General features: G+C 54.3%; 2 protein-coding genes across 2 annotated transcripts; both read right to left on the bottom strand.

The window, feature by feature from the left end:
- Positions 1-7,338: 7,338 nt before the first annotated feature.
- Positions 7,339-9,935, bottom strand: LOC110258648 (protegrin-1). Its single transcript, XM_021081940.1, has 4 exons — positions 8,988-9,935; positions 8,475-8,582; positions 8,250-8,321; positions 7,339-7,653 (listed from the first exon to the last, which is right to left on the bottom strand). Exons 1-4 carry the CDS (start codon positions 9,183-9,185, stop codon positions 7,582-7,584), a joined length of 450 nt encoding a protein of 149 aa, XP_020937599.1. The 5' UTR covers positions 9,186-9,935; the 3' UTR covers positions 7,339-7,581.
- A 7,759-nt stretch (positions 9,936-17,694) lies between these two features.
- LOC110258651 (protegrin-1-like) lies at positions 17,695-20,322 on the bottom strand. Its single transcript, XM_021081944.1, has 4 exons — positions 19,343-20,322; positions 18,830-18,937; positions 18,605-18,676; positions 17,695-18,009 (listed from the first exon to the last, which is right to left on the bottom strand). The coding sequence occupies exons 1-4, from the start codon at positions 19,538-19,540 to the stop codon at positions 17,938-17,940; spliced, it is 450 nt and encodes a 149-aa protein (XP_020937603.1). The 5' UTR covers positions 19,541-20,322; the 3' UTR covers positions 17,695-17,937.
- Positions 20,323-22,166: the final 1,844 nt, after the last annotated feature.

Consider the following 22,166-nt stretch of genomic DNA (forward strand, 5'->3'; position numbering starts at 1 on the left):
GACTCCTGTTCTGTCTGCCCAAGGACCCTCCTCTTAACACACAGAGCTCACTCAGGTGCAGGGGGGGCTGCTTCTCCTCCCAGTCCTAAGACACATTCCTGGGGACATCCCTTCTCAAGATACCCGTTATCGTGGACACACATCCCTGGTCTGTGTCTCTGAGTTCAGGACTCCCATGAACACCCCCGGCTGTCCACACTCTGCTGTCTGGCGGCTGTTGGCTGGGCACCAACCCAGGAGCCCTGAGCTGAAAGCCTGGGGAGACCCCACCTGCGCCCACTTCTTCCTCCTGAGGACACTCCCTCTGACCTCCCCACCGCCTCTGCCCTGCCCCTACCACCACCGTCTCCCTCTCGCGTGCCCACACACTCCAGACTCCACCTTCCCTGGGTTCCTGTCTCTCCCGGGACCACGGTCCACCCTCCACACCAATTCTAGGGGCTCCTTCAGGCCACTGACGTGGCCATTTCAGCCCCTGCCTTGAGCCCACACACCCCTGCCTGGCACTGGGGCCTGCATTCTCGAATCTCACCTTTGTCCCCACTTCCAGCTCTCAAACCCTACACACTGCTGTCACAGACACCCCGGCCACTCAAGCCTCTGTGTCCTCCTGCTCCTGTCCCAATGGCTCTGCACCTGATCCCTCGGCTTGCCCTGCCCTTCCACCCGAGGAAGCCTTCCCTGACCTCCAGCCACACAAGGTGCCCCCTCGTCTTGGCTCCCACAGCCTCAGGTCTTCTCTTCTGATTTGACCCCAAAAGACTCCTGGTCACTGCTCTGGTGAAGACACTGGGCTCGGGTGGCCAGTGTCGGGGGCAGAGACAGCACAGCTGGGAGAGCGAACGGGCCAAGGCAAATTCTTGTACAGTTCTCCAGAGGAATGGCATTGTGACTGTGAGGCCTGGAGTAGCTCTTTGGACTCAGCTGGGCTCTAGGCCCCGGGGACTTGCCCAGGGCACATGGGAAGTGGCAGCCAGGATGACTGGTGCTGACTGAGCCTTGGAGAAGGAAGGCGAGGTGGGCTTCTGAACAACCTGGCTTCACAGTCCAGGTATTGCCCCAGGGGCCTCTTGGTCAAGCTGTAGCCTTTCCCAAGTCAAAGGAGGAAAAGGAGGTGGTTACAGTAGAAAGCAATTAGCAATACCCACGCTTACTGAGTACCTGGTAAGCCTGAAATGCTCCTTGGGCTTTCCTGCCTCTGCACCTTTGAATTTCCCAAACCTTAGGACTGAGCTTCCCTTCCCCATCCCCCCATGGGGAGAGGAGACTGTTCAAGGACAAGGTCTGATAAAGGAGTCAACCGAGGGAAAGAACGTGGAACCGGCTGGCCCATAAGCGAAGCTCCCTAAACAGGAGTGGTGATGATCACCCAGAATGAGCTGCCCCCAGGCATTCTGGAGTCGGGCAGGGTGAGTTTGAATCCTCGCTTTGCCTCTCACCAGCTGTGACTCCCTTGCAAAGACTCTGCTCTGGGGGACCCTCGGCAGCCAGTGAGCGTGAAACCAACTCAAATGGCCTCAGGCGCAGCTGAGAAGGCCGTGAGGGGAGCAGGAGCTCAAGCCGGTAGATGGACACCTGGGAAGAGGCTCCTTATCCCCCTGTTCCCTTAGCCCGGTTCTTGCTTCAGGAGACAGAGAAGCGTGACCGAACCCAGCACTATGTGAAAAAGACCACACACACCACGACGAAGTGGGATTCATCCCAGGTTCACAAGGATGCTTCAACACAACGCAAATCGGTCAACATCGACCACCACATTAACAAAAGAAAAGTCAAAAACCACGTGATCATCTCAATAGATGCAGAAAAAGCGTGTGACAAAGTCCAACATCCACTCGTGATACACACTCTGACAAAGTGGGTGTGGAGGGAACATACCTTAACGTAATCAAAGCCATTGATGACACACCCACAGCAAATACAGTACTCAATGGAGAAAAGCTGAAAGCCTTCCCACTAACATCTGGAACAAGACAAGGATACCCAGCCTCACCACTGTTCACCACTGTTCACCGGAGTATTGGAAGTCCTAACCACAGCAATCAGACAAACAAAAGACATAAAAAGGATCCAGATTGGAAGAGAAGTGGTAAAATTGTCACTGTGTGCAGATGACATGATACCATACCCAGAAAACCCTAAGGACTCCACACAACAACTCCTCAAACGGATCCATGAAGTCAGCAAAGGAGCAGGATACAAGGTTAACACTCACAGAAATCAGGAGGTCCCGTCACGGCCCAGCGGAGAGGAATCCGACGAGGAACCATGAGGTTTCGGGTTCGATGTCTGGCTTCACTCAGTGGGTTAAGGCGCTGGTGTTGCTGTGAGCTGTGTGGTGTAGGTCCAATTAGACCCCTAGCCTGGGAACCTCCATATGCCGAGGGTGGGGCCCTAAAAAGCAAAAGATAGAAAGACAGAAAGACAGAAAGACAGGAAGGAAGGAAGGAAAGAGAGAAAGAGAGAGAGAGAAATCAGTTGCATTTCTGTATACTAACAATGCAATATTAGAGAAGGAATACAAAAATACAACACCTTTTACAATCACACCCAAAAACATTAAGTACCTGGGAATAAACCTGACCGCGGAGATGAAAGTCTTATCTGCTGAGACCTGTAACACCTCAATCAAGGAAATTAAAGAGGATGCCAAGAAATGGAAGGATAGTCCATGCTCCTGGGCTGGAAAAATGCATATCGTATAATGGCCACACCAGCCAAAGCACTCTACAGATTCAATGGAATCCCTATCCAATTCCCCATGACATTGTTCACAGAACTAGAACAAACAATCCAAATACTTATATGGAACCACAAAAGACCCAGAATTGCCAAAGCAATGCTGAGGAACAAAAACCAAGCAGGAGGCATCACTCTCCCGGACTTTGGGCAATATTGCAGAGCCACAGCAATCAAGAGAGTGTGGTACCAGTACGAAAACAGACATACAGACCAGTGGAACAGAATCGAGAACCCAGACACCTACCGTCAATTAGTCTTTGCCAAAGGCGGCAAGAATATCAAAAGGGGGAAAAGACAGTCTTTTCAGCCAGTGGTGCTGGGAAAACTGGACAGTCGCGTGTAAATAAGTGAAACTGGAACACACCCTCACACCACGCACGAAAATAAACGCCACATGGCTTAAAGACTTAAACATAAAGCAAGACACCATCAAACTCCTAGGAGGGAACAAAGGCAAACATTCTCTGACATCTACCTTACAAACGTTTTCTTAGGTCAGTCTCCCAAGGCAACAGAAATAAAAGCAAAAATAAACCTATGCGACCTAATCAAACTGACACCCTTTGGCACAGCAAAGGAAACCATTAAAAAAAGAGAGAGAGAGAAACAAAAAGACCACGTACAGAATGGGAGAAAGGAGTTTCAAACGGTGCAACGGACAAGGGCTTCCTCTCTAAACTATGCAAGCAACTTATACAACGCGACAGCAAAAAAAGCCAACAACCCAACTGAAAAATGGGCAAAAGACCTGAACAGACATTTCTCCAAAGAAGACTTACAGATGCCCAACAGGCACAGGAAAAGATGCTCCCCATCTCGGATTATTAGAGAAATGCACATCAAAACTCCCATGAGGTACCACACCTCCCACCAGTCGGAATGGCCGTCATTAACAAATCCACAAATAACAAATGCTGGAGAGGGTGTGCAGAAGAGGGAACCCTCCCACACTGTTGGTGGGAATGTACCTTGGTACAGCCACTGTGGACAACAGTATGGCGGTGCCCCCGAAAACTTACCGCAGAACCACCACATCATCCAGCAATCCCACTCTTGCACATGCGTCCGGACAAACTTTTCCTCGAAAAAGACACATGCACCCGTATGTTCACTGCAGCGCTACTCACACTAGCCAAGACATGGAAACAACCTAAAGGTCCATCGACAGATGAGTGGATTAAGAAGACGTGGTATATGTACACAATGGAATACTACTGAGCCATAAAAAAGAACGAAATCAGGCCATTTGCAGCAACACGGAAGCAACTAGAGACTCTCATGCTAGATGAGGTAAGTCAGAAAGAGAAAGACAGTACCACATGATATCACTTATATCTGGACTCTAATCTTCAGCACAAATGAACCTTTCCGCAGGAAAGACACTCATGGACTTGGAGAACATGCTTGTGGCTGCACAGGAGGAGGGGGAAGGGAGTGGGATGGACTGGGAATTGGGGGTCAATGGATGCAACCTATTGCCTTTGCAATGAATAAGCATGGAGATCCTGCTGTGTAGCCCTGGGACCTGTATCTAGTCACTCATGGTGGAGCATGAAGGGGGATGACATGAGACAAAGAATGTATATACGTATGTGGGACTGGGTCTCTTTGCCGTACTGTAGAAAACTGACAAAACCCTGTAAACCAGCTACGACGGGAAAAAACCATTTAAAAAATATTTTAAGAATACAGGTGGATGACGATCTTACAAAAAAGAGAGAGAGGGAGGGAGAGAGAGAGAGACTCAGACAGAGTGTTAAGGCACGAGTAAGGAATGGGGTCAGGAGTGGGAGGATCTGCAGCCACAGTGGCTGTGCCCTGAGATGATCAGGCTAGGCCCTGGGCACTCTCCCAGTGGCAGCTTCTAACCCACAGAGAGCAATGGTCCTGCGGAGGCTAGGCCTGAAAGAGTGTTGTCACCACCTGGCCCCCAGCCTGGGCTCCGCCTTTCCCAGTGCCCCTCCAGCTTCCCTACCGGTCTGGTTCTGACAGACATCCTTTCCCACCACGCTCTGCACTTAAAAGGCCCCAGTCGGACAAAGCACAGCCTCAGCCGTGTGTGGCCCCACGTCCTCAGGCCAGTCCCAGAGCCCCGGGCTTCCAGGCATCAAAGCAAAGTGGTCAAGACAAGGAGCAGGGCCAGGGCTGAGCGACCTGGCTTCCGGTCCCGCCCTCCACCCAACCTGCTGACCTTCTGGGAGAAGGTAAACCAGATTTTCCCCAGCTGCCCCTCCCTCTCCCGCCCTGGGAAACGGAAGATGTCTTACACCTGCATGGGAGGCCCTCCTATCCTCCATGGAGCTATTCCCGCCGCACAGAACTTCAAGGTGCGGGCCAGGGGCCCAGTCTCCACTGGGTAAAGGGGGACAGCAGGCAGCCACTTTATACAGCCCCTCTTCATGGTCCCCCGGAGAAGCCTGGCCCGGCACAGGCCATTATCCATGTCCCCCACCCTGTCCCACTTTTCAGGAGCCTCCCGCAGGACACTCCCTCAGGCCATGAGGAGGAAGGAACCAAGATGCTTCCTGCGTCTTGCTTGGGCCTACCTGGGCAACTGGAAACCTCGCAGACCTGCGGGAGTGGGACAGCTCCGTCCACCCCATGGGCAGGTGTGCCGCCTTTAAAAAGAATACTTTTAGGAGTTCCCGTTTGGGCGCAGAGGAGCCAAATCCAGCTAGTTTCCCTGAGGATGCAGGTTCCATTCCTGGCCTCGCTCAGGGTGTCCAGGATCGGGCATTGCCGTGAGCTGTGGGTGTAGGCTGCAGATCGCCTCGGATCCCACGTTGCTATGGCTGTGACATAGGCCAGCCGCTGTAGCTCTGATCTGACCCCTTGCCTGGGAACTTCCACATGTGGGCGGCGCAGCCCTAAGAACAACAACAAAAAAAGAAGAAGAAGAAGAATTTTACTTATCCACCATAAATAAAATAACAACTATATTGGGCTATAGTAGTACAGTATAATAGTACTGCCTTTTCTTTCTTTCTTTCTTTTTCTTTTTTCTTTTTTGCTTTTAGGGCCACACCCTCAGCCTCTGGAAGTTACCAGGCTAGGGGTGGAATTGGAGCTACCGCCACTGGCCTGCACCACAGCCATAGCAACGCGGGATCTGAGCCGCATCTCTGACCTACACCACAGCTCACTGGCAACACTGAATTCTTGACCTACCGAGGGAGGCCAAGGATCAAACCTGCATCCTCATGGATACCCGTCGGCTTTGCTTCCACTGCCCTACAACGTAGGGAAGTCCACCTACGATTTTCAGGTGAACAGGTGTAACCATACCATAACACACATGATGCTCACAAATATCATGCTATATGGAGAAACTGGCCAAAAGGAATATTTAGGTTCTACTTGTATCACCTGTAAATTTCAAGATCTAGCAATGCTAATCTAAGGAGTTCAAAGTCAGGGTCATGGTTATGTGGAAGGGGTTGCAAGCGGAAAAGGGGCAGGGAGGTTCCTGAGTGCTGGTTACACAACTGTGTTTATACAGCAAAATCTCAGCAAGCTGTACACTTCCGATGAGTGCACCTTATTGGTATACATTTAATATTTCACCTAGAACTTTTATGCGTAGGAAAATTTCACATTTAATATTGAGGGGAAAGGGCAAATTGCAGAGTAACTCATGCAGTTTGATTCCATATGGAAAGCGTCAATCAATATAAAACAAGACACCGTATTTCTTCACGTTCATAAATGCATATAAATATCTAGAAAGATCAGAGCAGGGAGTTCTCTTGTGGCACAGCAGGTGAAGGATCCACAGTGTTGTCATTGCAGCAGCTCAGGTAACTGCTGTGGTACACGTTCAGTCCCTGGTCCAAGAACTTCCACGCCGGGTGGGCATGGCCGAAAAAAGAGATCAGAACAGATACACACCAAGTTGATGAACGGAGGTTATTTGTGATGGGGGTGAGTAGGGCTTAGAGTCGTGTGGTCAAAAGGGCTTCAGCTGTCCTAGGATTGTTTATGAACTTTTCATAAAGAGCATGATGTCTTCTTTTTTTTTGGTTCCTTCTTAGGGCCGCACTTGTAGCATATGGAAGTTCCCAGGCTAGAGGTCAAATGGGAGCTATAGCGGCCGGCCTTTGCCACTGGCACAGCGATGCCAGATCCTTAACCCACTGAGCAAGGCCACATCCTCATAGGAGACGGGTTTGATTCTGCTGAGCCACAACCAGAACTCCAAGCGTATGTCTTTCTAAGAACAATTGTAATAAAAGAAGATGAAGGGAAGGAAGGAAGGAAGGAAGAGGGGCAGAAGGAGGCAGTCATGAGCGGACGACTTGGGGCCCAGGCACCCTTTGCTGGTGTTGTTACTATGACAACCCCAGAGACTCGGGTTTTACCTTGGTGATGGGAAGGGCCCCAGGGCCGCCCCAGAGCCCTTTTCAAACTCCCTGCTGCCTTCCCTCCAAGCCATCCTAGAAGGAACAGTGGCCTCACCCATCTCTGTGGTTACAGCACCACACACACACACCACACACACACACACACACACACACACACACGAGTTCTCCCAGAGTTAAGGACTCAGGGTCAGGAAGTGGGAAGACAGGAGACAATGAAATTGAAGCCTGGAGGAAGTTGGTTTCACAAGAATTTATTTGACAGATGCGGGCCTGGGCAAAGCAGATGCTTAGGTCTCCTTGCTGGGATTTTAATGTACCGAAAGGCCTTCTGGGTGAGTTGCCTGCAAATCCTTCACCGTCTACCAGGGAACCTTGGTGGACCGAATGGTGCGGGCCGGAAAGGTGGAGGCGGAAAAATTGGGGGACGGAAACCTGGCCCCGGGAAAATTGGGGGAGGGAAAGCCTGCCGTCGCAACCGTCATCCTCGTCCGACACAGACGCAGAACCTACGCCTACAATAGCACAGGCGACCTCCCCTGACACCTTGAACCTGTGACCAAGAGAAACAGGTTTCGGGTGGGGTCTGGCCAAGGGTCAAGACAAGAACCCTCCCTCCAGACTAGAAAAATCCCTGAATGGGGAAACAGTAAGAGGCTTGGGGCCCTGGTCCACCTCTGGCTGTGACCTTTGGAGCACGTGGTGGAATCCCCCACAGACACATAAGTGGACTCAGGCCCAGAGATGGCTGGGGCCTTGCCAGGGTCCCAAACCCAGCCCCGCAAAGCTGGCCAGGAGCAGGGCCTGCAAGTCCATTAGTCCGGTCACTGCCTCTCAGCCGACAGCACAGGAAGAACCCGCTGGGATCTTGGGAGAAGAGACAAGGCTGGGCTCCACCCAAGAGTGTGATTCAGAGGGTCGGGGTGGGGCCTGAAATGTGCCTTTCTGACAAATACGAGGGGGGGACCCCATTGAGGGAACCGCGGCCCTAAGGATGACAGAGCCAGACCTGGAGCCCTGGGGCCGAGGTGAGGGAAGGGCCGGGGTAGGAGGGCCTTTCCACGCCCTGGATGGGGCAGCGGGTAACACTCCCAAGGAGTTCCCCACACCAACCCATTAGCAACTTGACACCAATAAGGGGCCACTCACCTCATTGCAGGTGATGTCGAGCGGGTCCTTGATCTGATCCAGGGTGACTGTCCCCACACACTGTTTCACCCGCTGGAAGGGGAGACTCAAGGTCAAACTGGGACCCCCCCCTCCTCCATCCATGAGCTCCCAGCCTCACCCCAGGGCCTGGACATCTTCCCCAGAAGGCTCTCCTGTTCAGCTCCTTGGGAAGCATCCGCCAGCGCCCCCAGCCCCCAGCCTCACCCCGTTCTCCTTGAAGTCACACAGCTCCGGGGGCCGCCGGGTCGGCCTGGGACACACAGTCTCCTTCACCGTGAAGCTCACAGGTTTTGGGGTGCCCGGGTCCTCGTCCTGGTCAAGGATCAAAGTGGGGAGATGGGACTCGGGCTCAGGCTTCCCCCTCGGATCTGTCACCCCCTCCCCGCCCCCCACCTAGACAGCAGCCTCTGCAGCCCCTGCTGGGAGCCTGGCCCTGGGCTTGGTGCTGGGTGCACAGGGGAGGGGACAGAGCCCGCTCCTGCCTCACAGGCTGTGCAGGGCCCTGAGCCCACAGCCCAGAGGCTAAGGCGGGAAGCTCTCACGCGGGCAGGGCACCCAGCTCTGGGAAGGTTTCCTGGCAGAGGGGGTCCCCCTTAGAGGGACAAGTGCCTTCCTGGCAGGAGGGACAGCCTGAGCAGGGGGAGGGACAGGGAGCCCCGGGGCGGGTGGGGGACAGCCCCCGCCCCCCAGCCCCTCCTGAGCCCCTGCCCGACTCACGGCCTTGGGCGGCTGGTCCAGCTCCAGGAGGCGGTAGAGATTAGCTTCCGAGGACTGCTCGTTGAGGCGATCCACAGCACGAAGCACGGCCTCCCTGTAGCTGAGGGCCTGGGCGCTGGCCGAGGGCACCACGAGTCCCAGCAGCAGAAGCCACAGTGACCAGCGCCCCAGGCACAGGCTGGCCCTCTGGGTCTCCATGGTGCCCAGGTGAGCCTCCTCCCAGCCTGCGGGACCCTCCTTTATGCCCAGCCTGGGTCTGGGACTTCCTGAGCGGCCCCATCCCTGGCTGCCTCCCAGGATGCTGGCTGGACTTGCCTCAGCCCTGGCTCTTGCCTCAGGGGATTGCTGGGCAGTGGGGAAGGATGGGCGCCTGTGCAAGGTGAAGAAGTGGTTTCTCCATCGCCCTGACAGTGTCCTGGCCTCTCCTGGGCCCCACGGGCAGTGTCACAGGCAGGGTTGCTCAGGCGGGTTGAGTCCTTGGGTGAGGGAGGGACAGGCACAGTCTCACTCCCCCGCCTTCTCCCCACTATGGCATCTTCAGGAATCAGGGTCCAGGAGTGTAGTCAGCACTCAGTCTCCAGCTCCCTACAATGCTTGGTACTCAGTAGACACTCAGTAATGTCTGATGCGCAGATAAGAGGACCCTACCGCATCTGGCATCTTGCTTGCTCGCCCCGCCCGAGCCTCGGCCGTTAGCCCCACATCTTCCTGTTTCCTGACCCAGTCCTCAGCAAGTCAGGGGCTCCGCTCCATGTGTCCCCTCTCCTAGATTCTCTTCTACCTTCCTCATCTGAAAACGCTCACATCCCCAGCTTTCCTGAGACGGGGCCCATTGACCTTTTCTCCCTCACCCCGCCTTAGGAAGGATCATCTCAAACAGTGAGACCTCTTGCTCTGTCTCACACTCAGGGCCACAGCAGCCTGGCCACCATCATGAGTCCAGAAGATTCTGTCAGGCATTGTCTGTCTCCACGGGCACTGGGGATGCTCTGTCCTCCTGAAACCGCCCCCTGCAGTATCCTCCCCCGATGCCGGCCCACTGAGTCACCTCCTGCCTCCCGTGTGACTCCTGTTCTGTCTGCCCAAGGACCCTCCTCTTAACACACAGAGCTCACTCAGGTGCAGGGGGGGCTGCTTCTCCTCCCAGTCCTAAGACACATTCCTGGGGACATCCCTTCTCAAGATACCCGTTATCGTGGACACACATCCCTGGTCTGTGTCTCTGAGTTCAGGACTCCCATGAACACCCCCGGCTGTCCACACTCTGCTGTCTGGCGGCTGTTGGCTGGGCGCCAACCCAGGAGCCCTGAGCTGAAAGCCTGGGGAGACCCCACCTGCGCCCACTTCTTCCTCCTGAGGACACTCCCTCTGACCTCCCCACCGCCTCTGCCCTGCCCCTACCACCACCGTCTCCCTCTCGCGTGCCCACACACTCCAGACTCCACCTTCCCTGGGTTCCTGTCTCTCCCGGGACCACGGTCCACCCTCCACACCAATTCTAGGGGCTCCTTCAGGCCACTGACGTGGCCATTTCAGCCCCTGCCTTGAGCCCACACACCCCTGCCTGGCACTGGGGCCTGCATTCTCGAATCTCACCTTTGTCCCCACTTCCAGCTCTCAAACCCTACACACTGCTGTCACAGACACCCCGGCCACTCAAGCCTCTGTGTCCTCCTGCTCCTGTCCCAATGGCTCTGCACCTGATCCCTCGGCTTGCCCTGCCCTTCCACCCGAGGAAGCCTTCCCTGACCTCCAGCCACACAAGGTGCCCCCTCGTCTTGGCTCCCACAGCCTCAGGTCTTCTCTTCTGATTTGACCCCAAAAGACTCCTGGTCACTGCTCTGGTGAAGACACTGGGCTCGGGTGGCCAGTGTCGGGGGCAGAGACAGCACAGCTGGGAGAGCGAACGGGCCAAGGCAAATTCTTGTACAGTTCTCCAGAGGAATGGCATTGTGACTGTGAGGCCTGGAGTAGCTCTTTGGACTCAGCTGGGCTCTAGGCCCCGGGGACTTGCCCAGGGCACATGGGAAGTGGCAGCCAGGATGACTGGTGCTGACTGAGCCTTGGAGAAGGAAGGCGAGGTGGGCTTCTGAACAACCTGGCTTCACAGTCCAGGTATTGCCCCAGGGGCCTCTTGGTCAAGCTGTAGCCTTTCCCAAGTCAAAGGAGGAAAAGGAGGTGGTTACAGTAGAAAGCAATTAGCAATACCCACGCTTACTGAGTACCTGGTAAGCCTGAAATGCTCCTTGGGCTTTCCTGCCTCTGCACCTTTGAATTTCCCAAACCTTAGGACTGAGCTTCCCTTCCCCATCCCCCCATGGGGAGAGGAGACTGTTCAAGGACAAGGTCTGATAAAGGAGTCAACCGAGGGAAAGAACGTGGAACCGGCTGGCCCATAAGCGAAGCTCCCTAAACAGGAGTGGTGATGATCACCCAGAATGAGCTGCCCCCAGGCATTCTGGAGTCGGGCAGGGTGAGTTTGAATCCTCGCTTTGCCTCTCACCAGCTGTGACTCCCTTGCAAAGACTCTGCTCTGGGGACCCTCGGCAGCCAGTGAGCGTGAAACCAACTCAAATGGCCTCAGGCGCAGCTGAGAAGGCCGTGAGGGGAGCAGGAGCTCAAGCCGGTAGATGGACACCTGGGAAGAGGCTCCTTATCCCCCTGTTCCCTTAGCCCGGTTCTTGCTTCAGGAGACAGAGAAGCGTGACCGAACCCAGCACTATGTGAAAAAGACCACACACACCACGACGAAGTGGGATTCATCCCAGGTTCACAAGGATGCTTCAACACAACGCAAATCGGTCAACATCGACCACCACATTAACAAAAGAAAAGTCAAAAACCACGTGATCATCTCAATAGATGCAGAAAAAGCGTGTGACAAAGTCCAACATCCACTCGTGATACACACTCTGACAAAGTGGGTGTGGAGGGAACATACCTTAACGTAATCAAAGCCATTGATGACACACCCACAGCAAATACAGTACTCAATGGAGAAAAGCTGAAAGCCTTCCCACTAACATCTGGAACAAGACAAGGATACCCAGCCTCACCACTGTTCACCACTGTTCACCGGAGTATTGGAAGTCCTAACCACAGCAATCAGACAAACAAAAGACATAAAAAGGATCCAGATTGGAAGAGAAGTGGTAAAATTGTCACTGTGTGCAGATGACATGATACCATACCCAGAAAACCCTAAGGACTCCACACAACAACTCCTCAAACGGATCCATGAAGTCAGCAAAGGAGCAGGATACAAGGTTAACACTCACAGAAATCAGGAGGTCCCGTCACGGCCCAGCGGAGAGGAATCCGACGAGGAACCATGAGGTTTCGGGTTCGATGTCTGGCTTCACTCAGTGGGTTAAGGCGCTGGTGTTGCTGTGAGCTGTGTGGTGTAGGTCCAATTAGACCCCTAGCCTGGGAACCTCCATATGCCGAGGGTGGGGCCCTAAAAAGCAAAAGATAGAAAGACAGAAAGACAGAAAGACAGGAAGGAAGGAAGGAAAGAGAGAAAGAGAGAGAGAGAAATCAGTTGCATTTCTGTATACTAACAATGCAATATTAGAGAAGGAATACAAAAATACAACACCTTTTACAATCACACCCAAAAACATTAAGTACCTGGGAATAAACCTGACCGCGGAGATGAAAGTCTTATCTGCTGAGACCTGTAACACCTCAATCAAGGAAATTAAAGAGGATGCCAAGAAATGGAAGGATAGTCCATGCTCCTGGGCTGGAAAAATGCATATCGTATAATGGCCACACCAGCCAAAGCACTCTACAGATTCAATGGAATCCCTATCCAATTCCCCATGACATTGTTCACAGAACTAGAACAAACAATCCAAATACTTATATGGAACCACAAAAGACCCAGAATTGCCAAAGCAATGCTGAGGAACAAAAACCAAGCAGGAGGCATCACTCTCCCGGACTTTGGGCAATATTGCAGAGCCACAGCAATCAAGAGAGTGTGGTACCAGTACGAAAACAGACATACAGACCAGTGGAACAGAATCGAGAACCCAGACACCTACCGTCAATTAGTCTTTGCCAAAGGCGGCAAGAATATCAAAAGGGGGAAAAGACAGTCTTTTCAGCCAGTGGTGCTGGGAAAACTGGACAGTCGCGTGTAAATAAGTGAAACTGGAACACACCCTCACACCACGCACGAAAATAAACGCCACATGGCTTAAAGACTTAAACATAAAGCAAGACACCATCAAACTCCTAGGAGGGAACAAAGGCAAACATTCTCTGACATCTACCTTACAAACGTTTTCTTAGGTCAGTCTCCCAAGGCAACAGAAATAAAAGCAAAAATAAACCTATGCGACCTAATCAAACTGACACCCTTTGGCACAGCAAAGGAAACCATTAAAAAAAGAGAGAGAGAGAAACAAAAAGACCACGTACAGAATGGGAGAAAGGAGTTTCAAACGGTGCAACGGACAAGGGCTTCCTCTCTAAACTATGCAAGCAACTTATACAACGCGACAGCAAAAAAAGCCAACAACCCAACTGAAAAATGGGCAAAAGACCTGAACAGACATTTCTCCAAAGAAGACTTACAGATGCCCAACAGGCACAGGAAAAGATGCTCCCCATCTCGGATTATTAGAGAAATGCACATCAAAACTCCCATGAGGTACCACACCTCCCACCAGTCGGAATGGCCGTCATTAACAAATCCACAAATAACAAATGCTGGAGAGGGTGTGCAGAAGAGGGAACCCTCCCACACTGTTGGTGGGAATGTACCTTGGTACAGCCACTGTGGACAACAGTATGGCGGTGCCCCCGAAAACTTACCGCAGAACCACCACATCATCCAGCAATCCCACTCTTGCACATGCGTCCGGACAAACTTTTCCTCGAAAAAGACACATGCACCCGTATGTTCACTGCAGCGCTACTCACACTAGCCAAGACATGGAAACAACCTAAAGGTCCATCGACAGATGAGTGGATTAAGAAGACGTGGTATATGTACACAATGGAATACTACTGAGCCATAAAAAAGAACGAAATCAGGCCATTTGCAGCAACACGGAAGCAACTAGAGACTCTCATGCTAGATGAGGTAAGTCAGAAAGAGAAAGACAGGGAGTTCCCGTCGTGGCGCAGTGGTTAACGAATCCGACTAGGAACCATGAGGTTGCGGGTTCGGTCCCTGCCCTCGCTCAGTGGGTTAACGATCCGGCGTTGCCGTGAGCTGTGGTGTAGGTTGCAGACGCGGCTCGGATTCCGAGTTGCTGTGGCTCTGGCGTAGGCCGGTGGCTACAGCTCCGATTCAACCCCTAGCCTGGGAACCTCCATATGCCGCGGGAGCGGCCCAAGAAATAGCAACAACAACAACAAAAAGACAAAAGACAAAAAAAAAAAAAAAAAAAAAAAAAGAAAGAGAAAGACAGTACCACATGATATCACTTATATCTGGACTCTAATCTTCAGCACAAATGAACCTTTCCGCAGGAAAGACACTCATGGACTTGGAGAACATGCTTGTGGCTGCACAGGAGGAGGGGGAAGGGAGTGGGATGGACTGGGAATTGGGGGTCAATGGATGCAACCTATTGCCTTTGCAATGAATAAGCATGGAGATCCTGCTGTGTAGCCCTGGGACCTGTATCTAGTCACTCATGGTGGAGCATGAAGGGGGATGACATGAGACAAAGAATGTATATACGTATGTGGGACTGGGTCTCTTTGCCGTACTGTAGAAAACTGACAAAACCCTGTAAACCAGCTACGACGGGAAAAAACCATTTAAAAAATATTTTTAAGAATACAGGTGGATGACGATCTTACAAAAAAGAGAGAGAGGGAGGGAGAGAGAGAGAGACTCAGACAGAGTGTTAAGGCACGAGTAAGGAATGGGTCAGGAGTGGGAGGATCTGCAGCCACAGTGGCTGTGCCCTGAGATGATCAGGCTAGGCCCTGGGCACTCTCCCAGTGGCAGCTTCTAACCCACAGAGAGCAATGGTCCTGCGGAGGCTAGGCCTGAAAGAGTGTTGTCACCACCTGGCCCCCAGCCTGGGCTCCGCCTTTCCCAGTGCCCCTCCAGCTTCCCTACCGGTCTGGTTCTGACAGACATCCTTTCCCACCACGCTCTGCACTTAAAAGGCCCCAGTCGGACAAAGCACAGCCTCAGCCGTGTGTGGCCCCGCGTCCTCAGGCCAGTCCCAGAGCCCCGGGCTTCCAGGCATCAAAGCAAAGTGGTCAAGACAAGGAGCAGGGCCAGGGCTGAGCGACCTGGCTTCCGGTCCCGCCCTCCACCCAACCTGCTGACCTTCTGGGAGAAGGTAAACCAGATTTTCCCCAGCTGCCCCTCCCTCTCCCGCCCTGGGAAACGGAAGATGTCTTACACCTGCATGGGAGGCCCTCCTATCCTCCATGGAGCTATTCCCGCCGCACAGAACTTCAAGGTGCGGGCCAGGGGCCCAGTCTCCACTGGGTAAAGGGGGACAGCAGGCAGCCACTTTATACAGCCCCTCTTCATGGTCCCCCGGAGAAGCCTGGCCCGGCACAGGCCATTATCCATGTCCCCCACCCTGTCCCACTTTTCAGGAGCCTCCCGCAGGACACTCCCTCAGGCCATGAGGAGGAAGGAACCAAGATGCTTCCTGCGTCTTGCTTGGGCCTACCTGGGCAACTGGAAACCTCGCAGACCTGCGGGAGTGGGACAGCTCCGTCCACCCCATGGGCAGGTGTGCCGCCTTTAAAAAGAATACTTTTAGGAGTTCCCGTTTGGGCGCAGAGGAGCCAAATCCAGCTAGTTTCCCTGAGGATGCAGGTTCCATTCCTGGCCTCGCTCAGGGTGTCCAGGATCGGGCATTGCCGTGAGCTGTGGGTGTAGGCTGCAGATCGCCTCGGATCCCACGTTGCTATGGCTGTGACATAGGCCAGCCGCTGTAGCTCTGATCTGACCCCTTGCCTGGGAACTTCCACATGTGGGCGGCGCAGCCCTAAGAACAACAACAAAAAAGAAGAAGAAGAAGAATTTTACTTATCCACCATAAATAAAATAACAACTATATTGGGCTATAGTAGTACAGTATAATAGTACTGCCTTTTCTTTCTTTCTTTCTTTTTCTTTTTTCTTTTTTGCTTTTAGGGCCACACCCTCAGCCTCTGGAAGTTACCAGGCTAGGGGTGGAATTGGAGCTACCGCCACTGGCCTGCACCACAGCCATAGCAACGCGGGATCTGAGCCGCATCTCTGACCTACACCACAGCTCACTGGCAACACTGAATTCTTGACCTACCGAGGGAGGCCAAGGATCAAACCTGCATCCTCATGGATACCCGTCGGCTTTGCTTCCACTGCCCTACAACGTAGGGAAGTCCACCTACGATTTTCAGGTGAACAGGTGTAACCATACCATAACACACATGATGCTCACAAATATCATGCTATATGGAGAAACTGGCCAAAAGGAATATTTAGGTTCTACTTGTATCACCTGTAAATTTCAAGATCTAGCAATGCTAATCTAAGGAGTTCAAAGTCAGGGTCATGGTTATGTGGAAGGGGTTGCAAGCGGAAAAGGGGCAGGGAGGTTCCTGAGTGCTGGTTACACAACTGTGTTTATACAGCAAAATCTCAGCAAGCTGTACACTTCCGATGAGTGCACCTTATTGGTATACATTTAATATTTCACCTAGAACTTTTATGCGTAGGAAAATTTCACATTTAATATTGAGGGGAAAGGGCAAATTGCAGAGTAACTCATGCAGTTTGATTCCATATGGAAAGCGTCAATCAATATAAAACAAGACACCGTATTTCTTCACGTTCATAAATGCATATAAATATCTAGAAAGATCAGAGCAGGGAGTTCTCTTGTGGCACAGCAGGTGAAGGATCCACAGTGTTGTCATTGCAGCAGCTCAGGTAACTGCTGTGGTACACGTTCAGTCCCTGGTCCAAGAACTTCCACGCCGGGTGGGCATGGCCGAAAAAAGAGATCAGAACAGATACACACCAAGTTGATGAACGGAGGTTATTTGTGATGGGGGTGAGTAGGGCTTAGAGTCGTGTGGTCAAAAGGGCTTCAGCTGTCCTAGGATTGTTTATGAACTTTTCATAAAGAGCATGATGTCTTCTTTTTTTTGGTTCCTTCTTAGGGCCGCACTTGTAGCATATGGAAGTTCCCAGGCTAGAGGTCAAATGGGAGCTATAGCGGCCGGCCTTTGCCACTGGCACAGCGATGCCAGATCCTTAACCCACTGAGCAAGGCCACATCCTCATAGGAGACGGGTTTGATTCTGCTGAGCCACAACCAGAACTCCAAGCGTATGTCTTTCTAAGAACAATTGTAATAAAAGAAGATGAAGGGAAGGAAGGAAGGAAGGAAGAGGGGCAGAAGGAGGCAGTCATGAGCGGACGACTTGGGGCCCAGGCACCCTTTGCTGGTGTTGTTACTATGACAACCCCAGAGACTCGGGTTTTACCTTGGTGATGGGAAGGGCCCCAGGGCCGCCCCAGAGCCCTTTTCAAACTCCCTGCTGCCTTCCCTCCAAGCCATCCTAGAAGGAACAGTGGCCTCACCCATCTCTGTGGTTACAGCACCACACACACACACCACACACACACACACACACACACACACACACGAGTTCTCCCAGAGTTAAGGACTCAGGGTCAGGAAGTGGGAAGACAGGAGACAATGAAATTGAAGCCTGGAGGAAGTTGGTTTCACAAGAATTTATTTGACAGATGCGGGCCTGGGCAAAGCAGATGCTTAGGTCTCCTTGCTGGGATTTTAATGTACCGAAAGGCCTTCTGGGTGAGTTGCCTGCAAATCCTTCACCGTCTACCAGGGAACCTTGGTGGACCGAATGGTGCGGGCCGGAAAGGTGGAGGCGGAAAAATTGGGGGACGGAAACCTGGCCCCGGGAAAATTGGGGGAGGGAAAGCCTGCCGTCGCAACCGTCATCCTCGTCCGACACAGACGCAGAACCTACGCCTACAATAGCACAGGCGACCTCCCCTGACACCTTGAACCTGTGACCAAGAGAAACAGGTTTCGGGTGGGGTCTGGCCAAGGGTCAAGACAAGAACCCTCCCTCCAGACTAGAAAAATCCCTGAATGGGGAAACAGTAAGAGGCTTGGGGCCCTGGTCCACCTCTGGCTGTGACCTTTGGAGCACGTGGTGGAATCCCCCACAGACACATAAGTGGACTCAGGCCCAGAGATGGCTGGGGCCTTGCCAGGGTCCCAAACCCAGCCCCGCAAAGCTGGCCAGGAGCAGGGCCTGCAAGTCCATTAGTCCGGTCACTGCCTCTCAGCCGACAGCACAGGAAGAACCCGCTGGGATCTTGGGAGAAGAGACAAGGCTGGGCTCCACCCAAGAGTGTGATTCAGAGGGTCGGGGTGGGGCCTGAAATGTGCCTTTCTGACAAATACGAGGGGGGGACCCCATTGAGGGAACCGCGGCCCTAAGGATGACAGAGCCAGACCTGGAGCCCTGGGGCCGAGGTGAGGGAAGGGCCGGGGTCGAGGGCCTTTCCACGCCCTGGATGGGGCAGCGGGTAACACTCCCAAGGAGTTCCCCACACCAACCCATTAGCAACTTGACACCAATAAGGGGCCACTCACCTCATTGCAGGTGATGTCGAGCGGGTCCTTGATCTGATCCAGGGTGACTGTCCCCACACACTGTTTCACCCGCTGGAAGGGGAGACTCAAGGTCAAACTGGGACCCCCCCCTCCTCCATCCATGAGCTCCCAGCCTCACCCCAGGGCCTGGACATCTTCCCCAGAAGGCTCTCCTGTTCAGCTCCTTGGGAAGCATCCGCCAGCGCCCCCAGCCCCCAGCCTCACCCCGTTCTCCTTGAAGTCACACAGCTCCGGGGGCCACCGGGTCGGCCTGGGACACACAGTCTCCTTCACCGTGAAGCTCACAGGTTTTGGTGTGCCCGGGTCCTCGTCCTGGTCAAGGATCAAAGTGGGGAGATGGGACTCGGGCTCAGGCTTCCCCCTCGGATCTGTCACCCCCTCCCCGCCCCCCACCTAGACAGCAGCCTCTGCAGCCCCTGCTGGGAGCCTGGCCCTGGGCTTGGTGCTGGGTGCACAGGGGAGGGGACAGAGCCCGCTCCTGCCTCACAGGCTGTGCAGGGCCCTGAGCCCACAGCCCAGAGGCTAAGGCGGGAAGCTCTCACGCGGGCAGGGCACCCAGCTCTGGGAAGGTTTCCTGGCAGAGGGGGTCCCCCTTAGAGGGACAAGTGCCTTCCTGGCAGGAGGGACAGCCTGAGCAGGGGGAGGGACAGGGAGCCCCGGGGCGGGTGGGGGACAGCCCCCGCCCCCCAGCCCCTCCTGAGCCCCTGCCCGACTCACGGCCTTGGGCGGCTGGTCCAGCTCCAGGAGGCGGTAGAGATTAGCTTCCGAGGACTGCTCGTTGAGGCGATCCACAGCACGAAGCACGGCCTCCCTGTAGCTGAGGGCCTGGGCGCTGGCCGAGGGCACCACGAGTCCCAGCAGCAGAAGCCACAGTGACCAGCGCCCCAGGCACAGGCTGGCCCTCTGGGTCTCCATGGTGCCCAGGTGAGCCTCCTCCCAGCCTGCGGGACCCTCCTTTATGCCCAGCCTGGGTCTGGGACTTCCTGAGCGGCCCCATCCCTGGCTGCCTCCCAGGATGCTGGCTGGACTTGCCTCAGCCCTGGCTCTTGCCTCAGGGGATTGCTGGGCAGTGGGGAAGGATGGGCGCCTGTGCAAGGTGAAGAAGTGGTTTCTCCATCGCCCTGACAGTGTCCTGGCCTCTCCTGGGCCCCACGGGCAGTGTCACAGGCAGGGTTGCTCAGGCGGGTTGAGTCCTTGGGTGAGGGAGGGACAGGCACAGTCTCACTCCCCCGCCTTCTCCCCACTATGGCATCTTCAGGAATCAGGGTCCAGGAGTGTAGTCAGCACTCAGTCTCCAGCTCCCTACAATGCTTGGTACTCAGTAGACACTCAGTAATGTCTGATGCGCAGATAAGAGGACCCTACCGCATCTGGCATCTTGCTTGCTCGCCCCGCCCGAGCCTCGGCCGTTAGCCCCACATCTTCCTGTTTCCTGACCCAGTCCTCAGCAAGTCAGGGGCTCCGCTCCATGTGTCCCCTCTCCTAGATTCTCTTCTACCTTCCTCATCTGAAAACGCTCACATCCCCAGCTTTCCTGAGACGGGGCCCATTGACCTTTTCTCCCTCACCCCGCCTTAGGAAGGATCATCTCAAACAGTGAGACCTCTTGCTCTGTCTCACACTCAGGGCCACAGCAGCCTGGCCACCATCATGAGTCCAGAAGATTCTGTCAGGCATTGTCTGTCTCCACGGGCACTGGGGATGCTCTGTCCTCCTGAAACCGCCCCCTGCAGTATCCTCCCCCGATGCCGGCCCACTGAGTCACCTCCTGCCTCCCGTGTGACTCCTGTTCTGTCTGCCCAAGGACCCTCCTCTTAACACACAGAGCTCACTCAGGTGCAGGGGGGGCTGCTTCTCCTCCCAGTCCTAAGACACATTCCTGGGACATCCCTTCTCAAGATACCCGTTATCGTGGACACACATCCCTGGTCTGTGTCTCTGAGTTCAGGACTCCCATGAACACCCCCGGCTGTCCACACTCTGCTGTCTGGCGGCTGTTGGCTGGGCGCCAACCCAGGAGCCCTGAGCTGAAAGCCTGGGGAGACCCCACCTGCGCCCACTTCTTCCTCCTGAGGACACTCCCTCTGACCTCCCCACCGCCTCTGCCCTGCCCCTACCACCACCGTCTCCCTCTCGCGTGCCCACACACTCCAGACTCCACCTTCCCTGGGTTCCTGTCTCTCCCGGGACCACGGTCCACCCTCCACACCAATTCTAGGGGCTCCTTCAGGCCACTGACGTGGCCATTTCAGCCCCTGCCTTGAGCCCACACACCCCTGCCTGGCACTGGGGCCTGCATTCTCGAATCTCACCTTTGTCCCCACTTCCAGCTCTCAAACCCTACACACTGCTGTCACAGACACCCCGGCCACTCAAGCCTCTGTGTCCTCCTGCTCCTGTCCCAATGGCTCTGCACCTGATCCCTCGGCTTGCCCTGCCCTTCCACCCGAGGAAGCCTTCCCTGACCTCCAGCCACACAAGGTGCCCCCTCGTCTTGGCTCCCACAGCCTCAGGTCTTCTCTTCTGATTTGACCCCAAAAGACTCCTGGTCACTGCTCTGGTGAAGACACTGGGCTCGGGTGGCCAGTGTCGGGGGCAGAGACAGCACAGCTGGGAGAGCGAACGGGCCAAGGCAAATTCTTGTACAGTTCTCCAGAGGAATGGCATTGTGACTGTGAGGCCTGGAGTAGCTCTTTGGACTCAGCTGGGCTCTAGGCCCCGGGGACTTGCCCAGGGCACATGGGAAGTGGCAGCCAGGATGACTGGTGCTGACTGAGCCTTGGAGAAGGAAGGCGAGGTGGGCTTCTGAACAACCTGGCTTCACAGTCCAGGTATTGCCCCAGGGGCCTCTTGGTCAAGCTGTAGCCTTTCCCAAGTCAAAGGAGGAAAAGGAGGTGGTTACAGTAGAAAGCAATTAGCAATACCCACGCTTACTGAGTACCTGGTAAGCCTGAAATGCTCCTTGGGCTTTCCTGCCTCTGCACCTTTGAATTTCCCAAACCTTAGGACTGAGCTTCCCTTCCCCATCCCCCCATGGGGAGAGGAGACTGTTCAAGGACAAGGTCTGATAAAGGAGTCAACCGAGGGAAAGAACGTGGAACCGGCTGGCCCATAAGCGAAGCTCCCTAAACAGGAGTGGTGATGATCACCCAGAATGAGCTGCCCCCAGGCATTCTGGAGTCGGGCAGGGTGAGTTTGAATCCTCGCTTTGCCTCTCACCAGCTGTGACTCCCTTGCAAAGACTCTGCTCTGGGGGACCCTCGGCAGCCAGTGAGCGTGAAACCAACTCAAATGGCCTCAGGCGCAGCTGAGAAGGCCGTGAGGGGAGCAGGAGCTCAAGCCGGTAGATGGACACCTGGGAAGAGGCTCCTTATCCCCCTGTTCCCTTAGCCCGGTTCTTGCTTCAGGAGACAGAGAAGCGTGACCGAACCCAGCACTATGTGAAAAAGACCACACACACCACGACGAAGTGGGATTCATCCCAGGTTCACAAGGATGCTTCAACACAACGCAAATCGGTCAACATCGACCACCACATTAA

Source organism: Sus scrofa, unplaced genomic scaffold (assembly GCF_000003025.6).
Source record: "Sus scrofa isolate TJ Tabasco breed Duroc unplaced genomic scaffold, Sscrofa11.1 Contig2662, whole genome shotgun sequence".
Taxonomy (NCBI): domain Eukaryota; kingdom Metazoa; phylum Chordata; class Mammalia; order Artiodactyla; family Suidae; genus Sus; species Sus scrofa.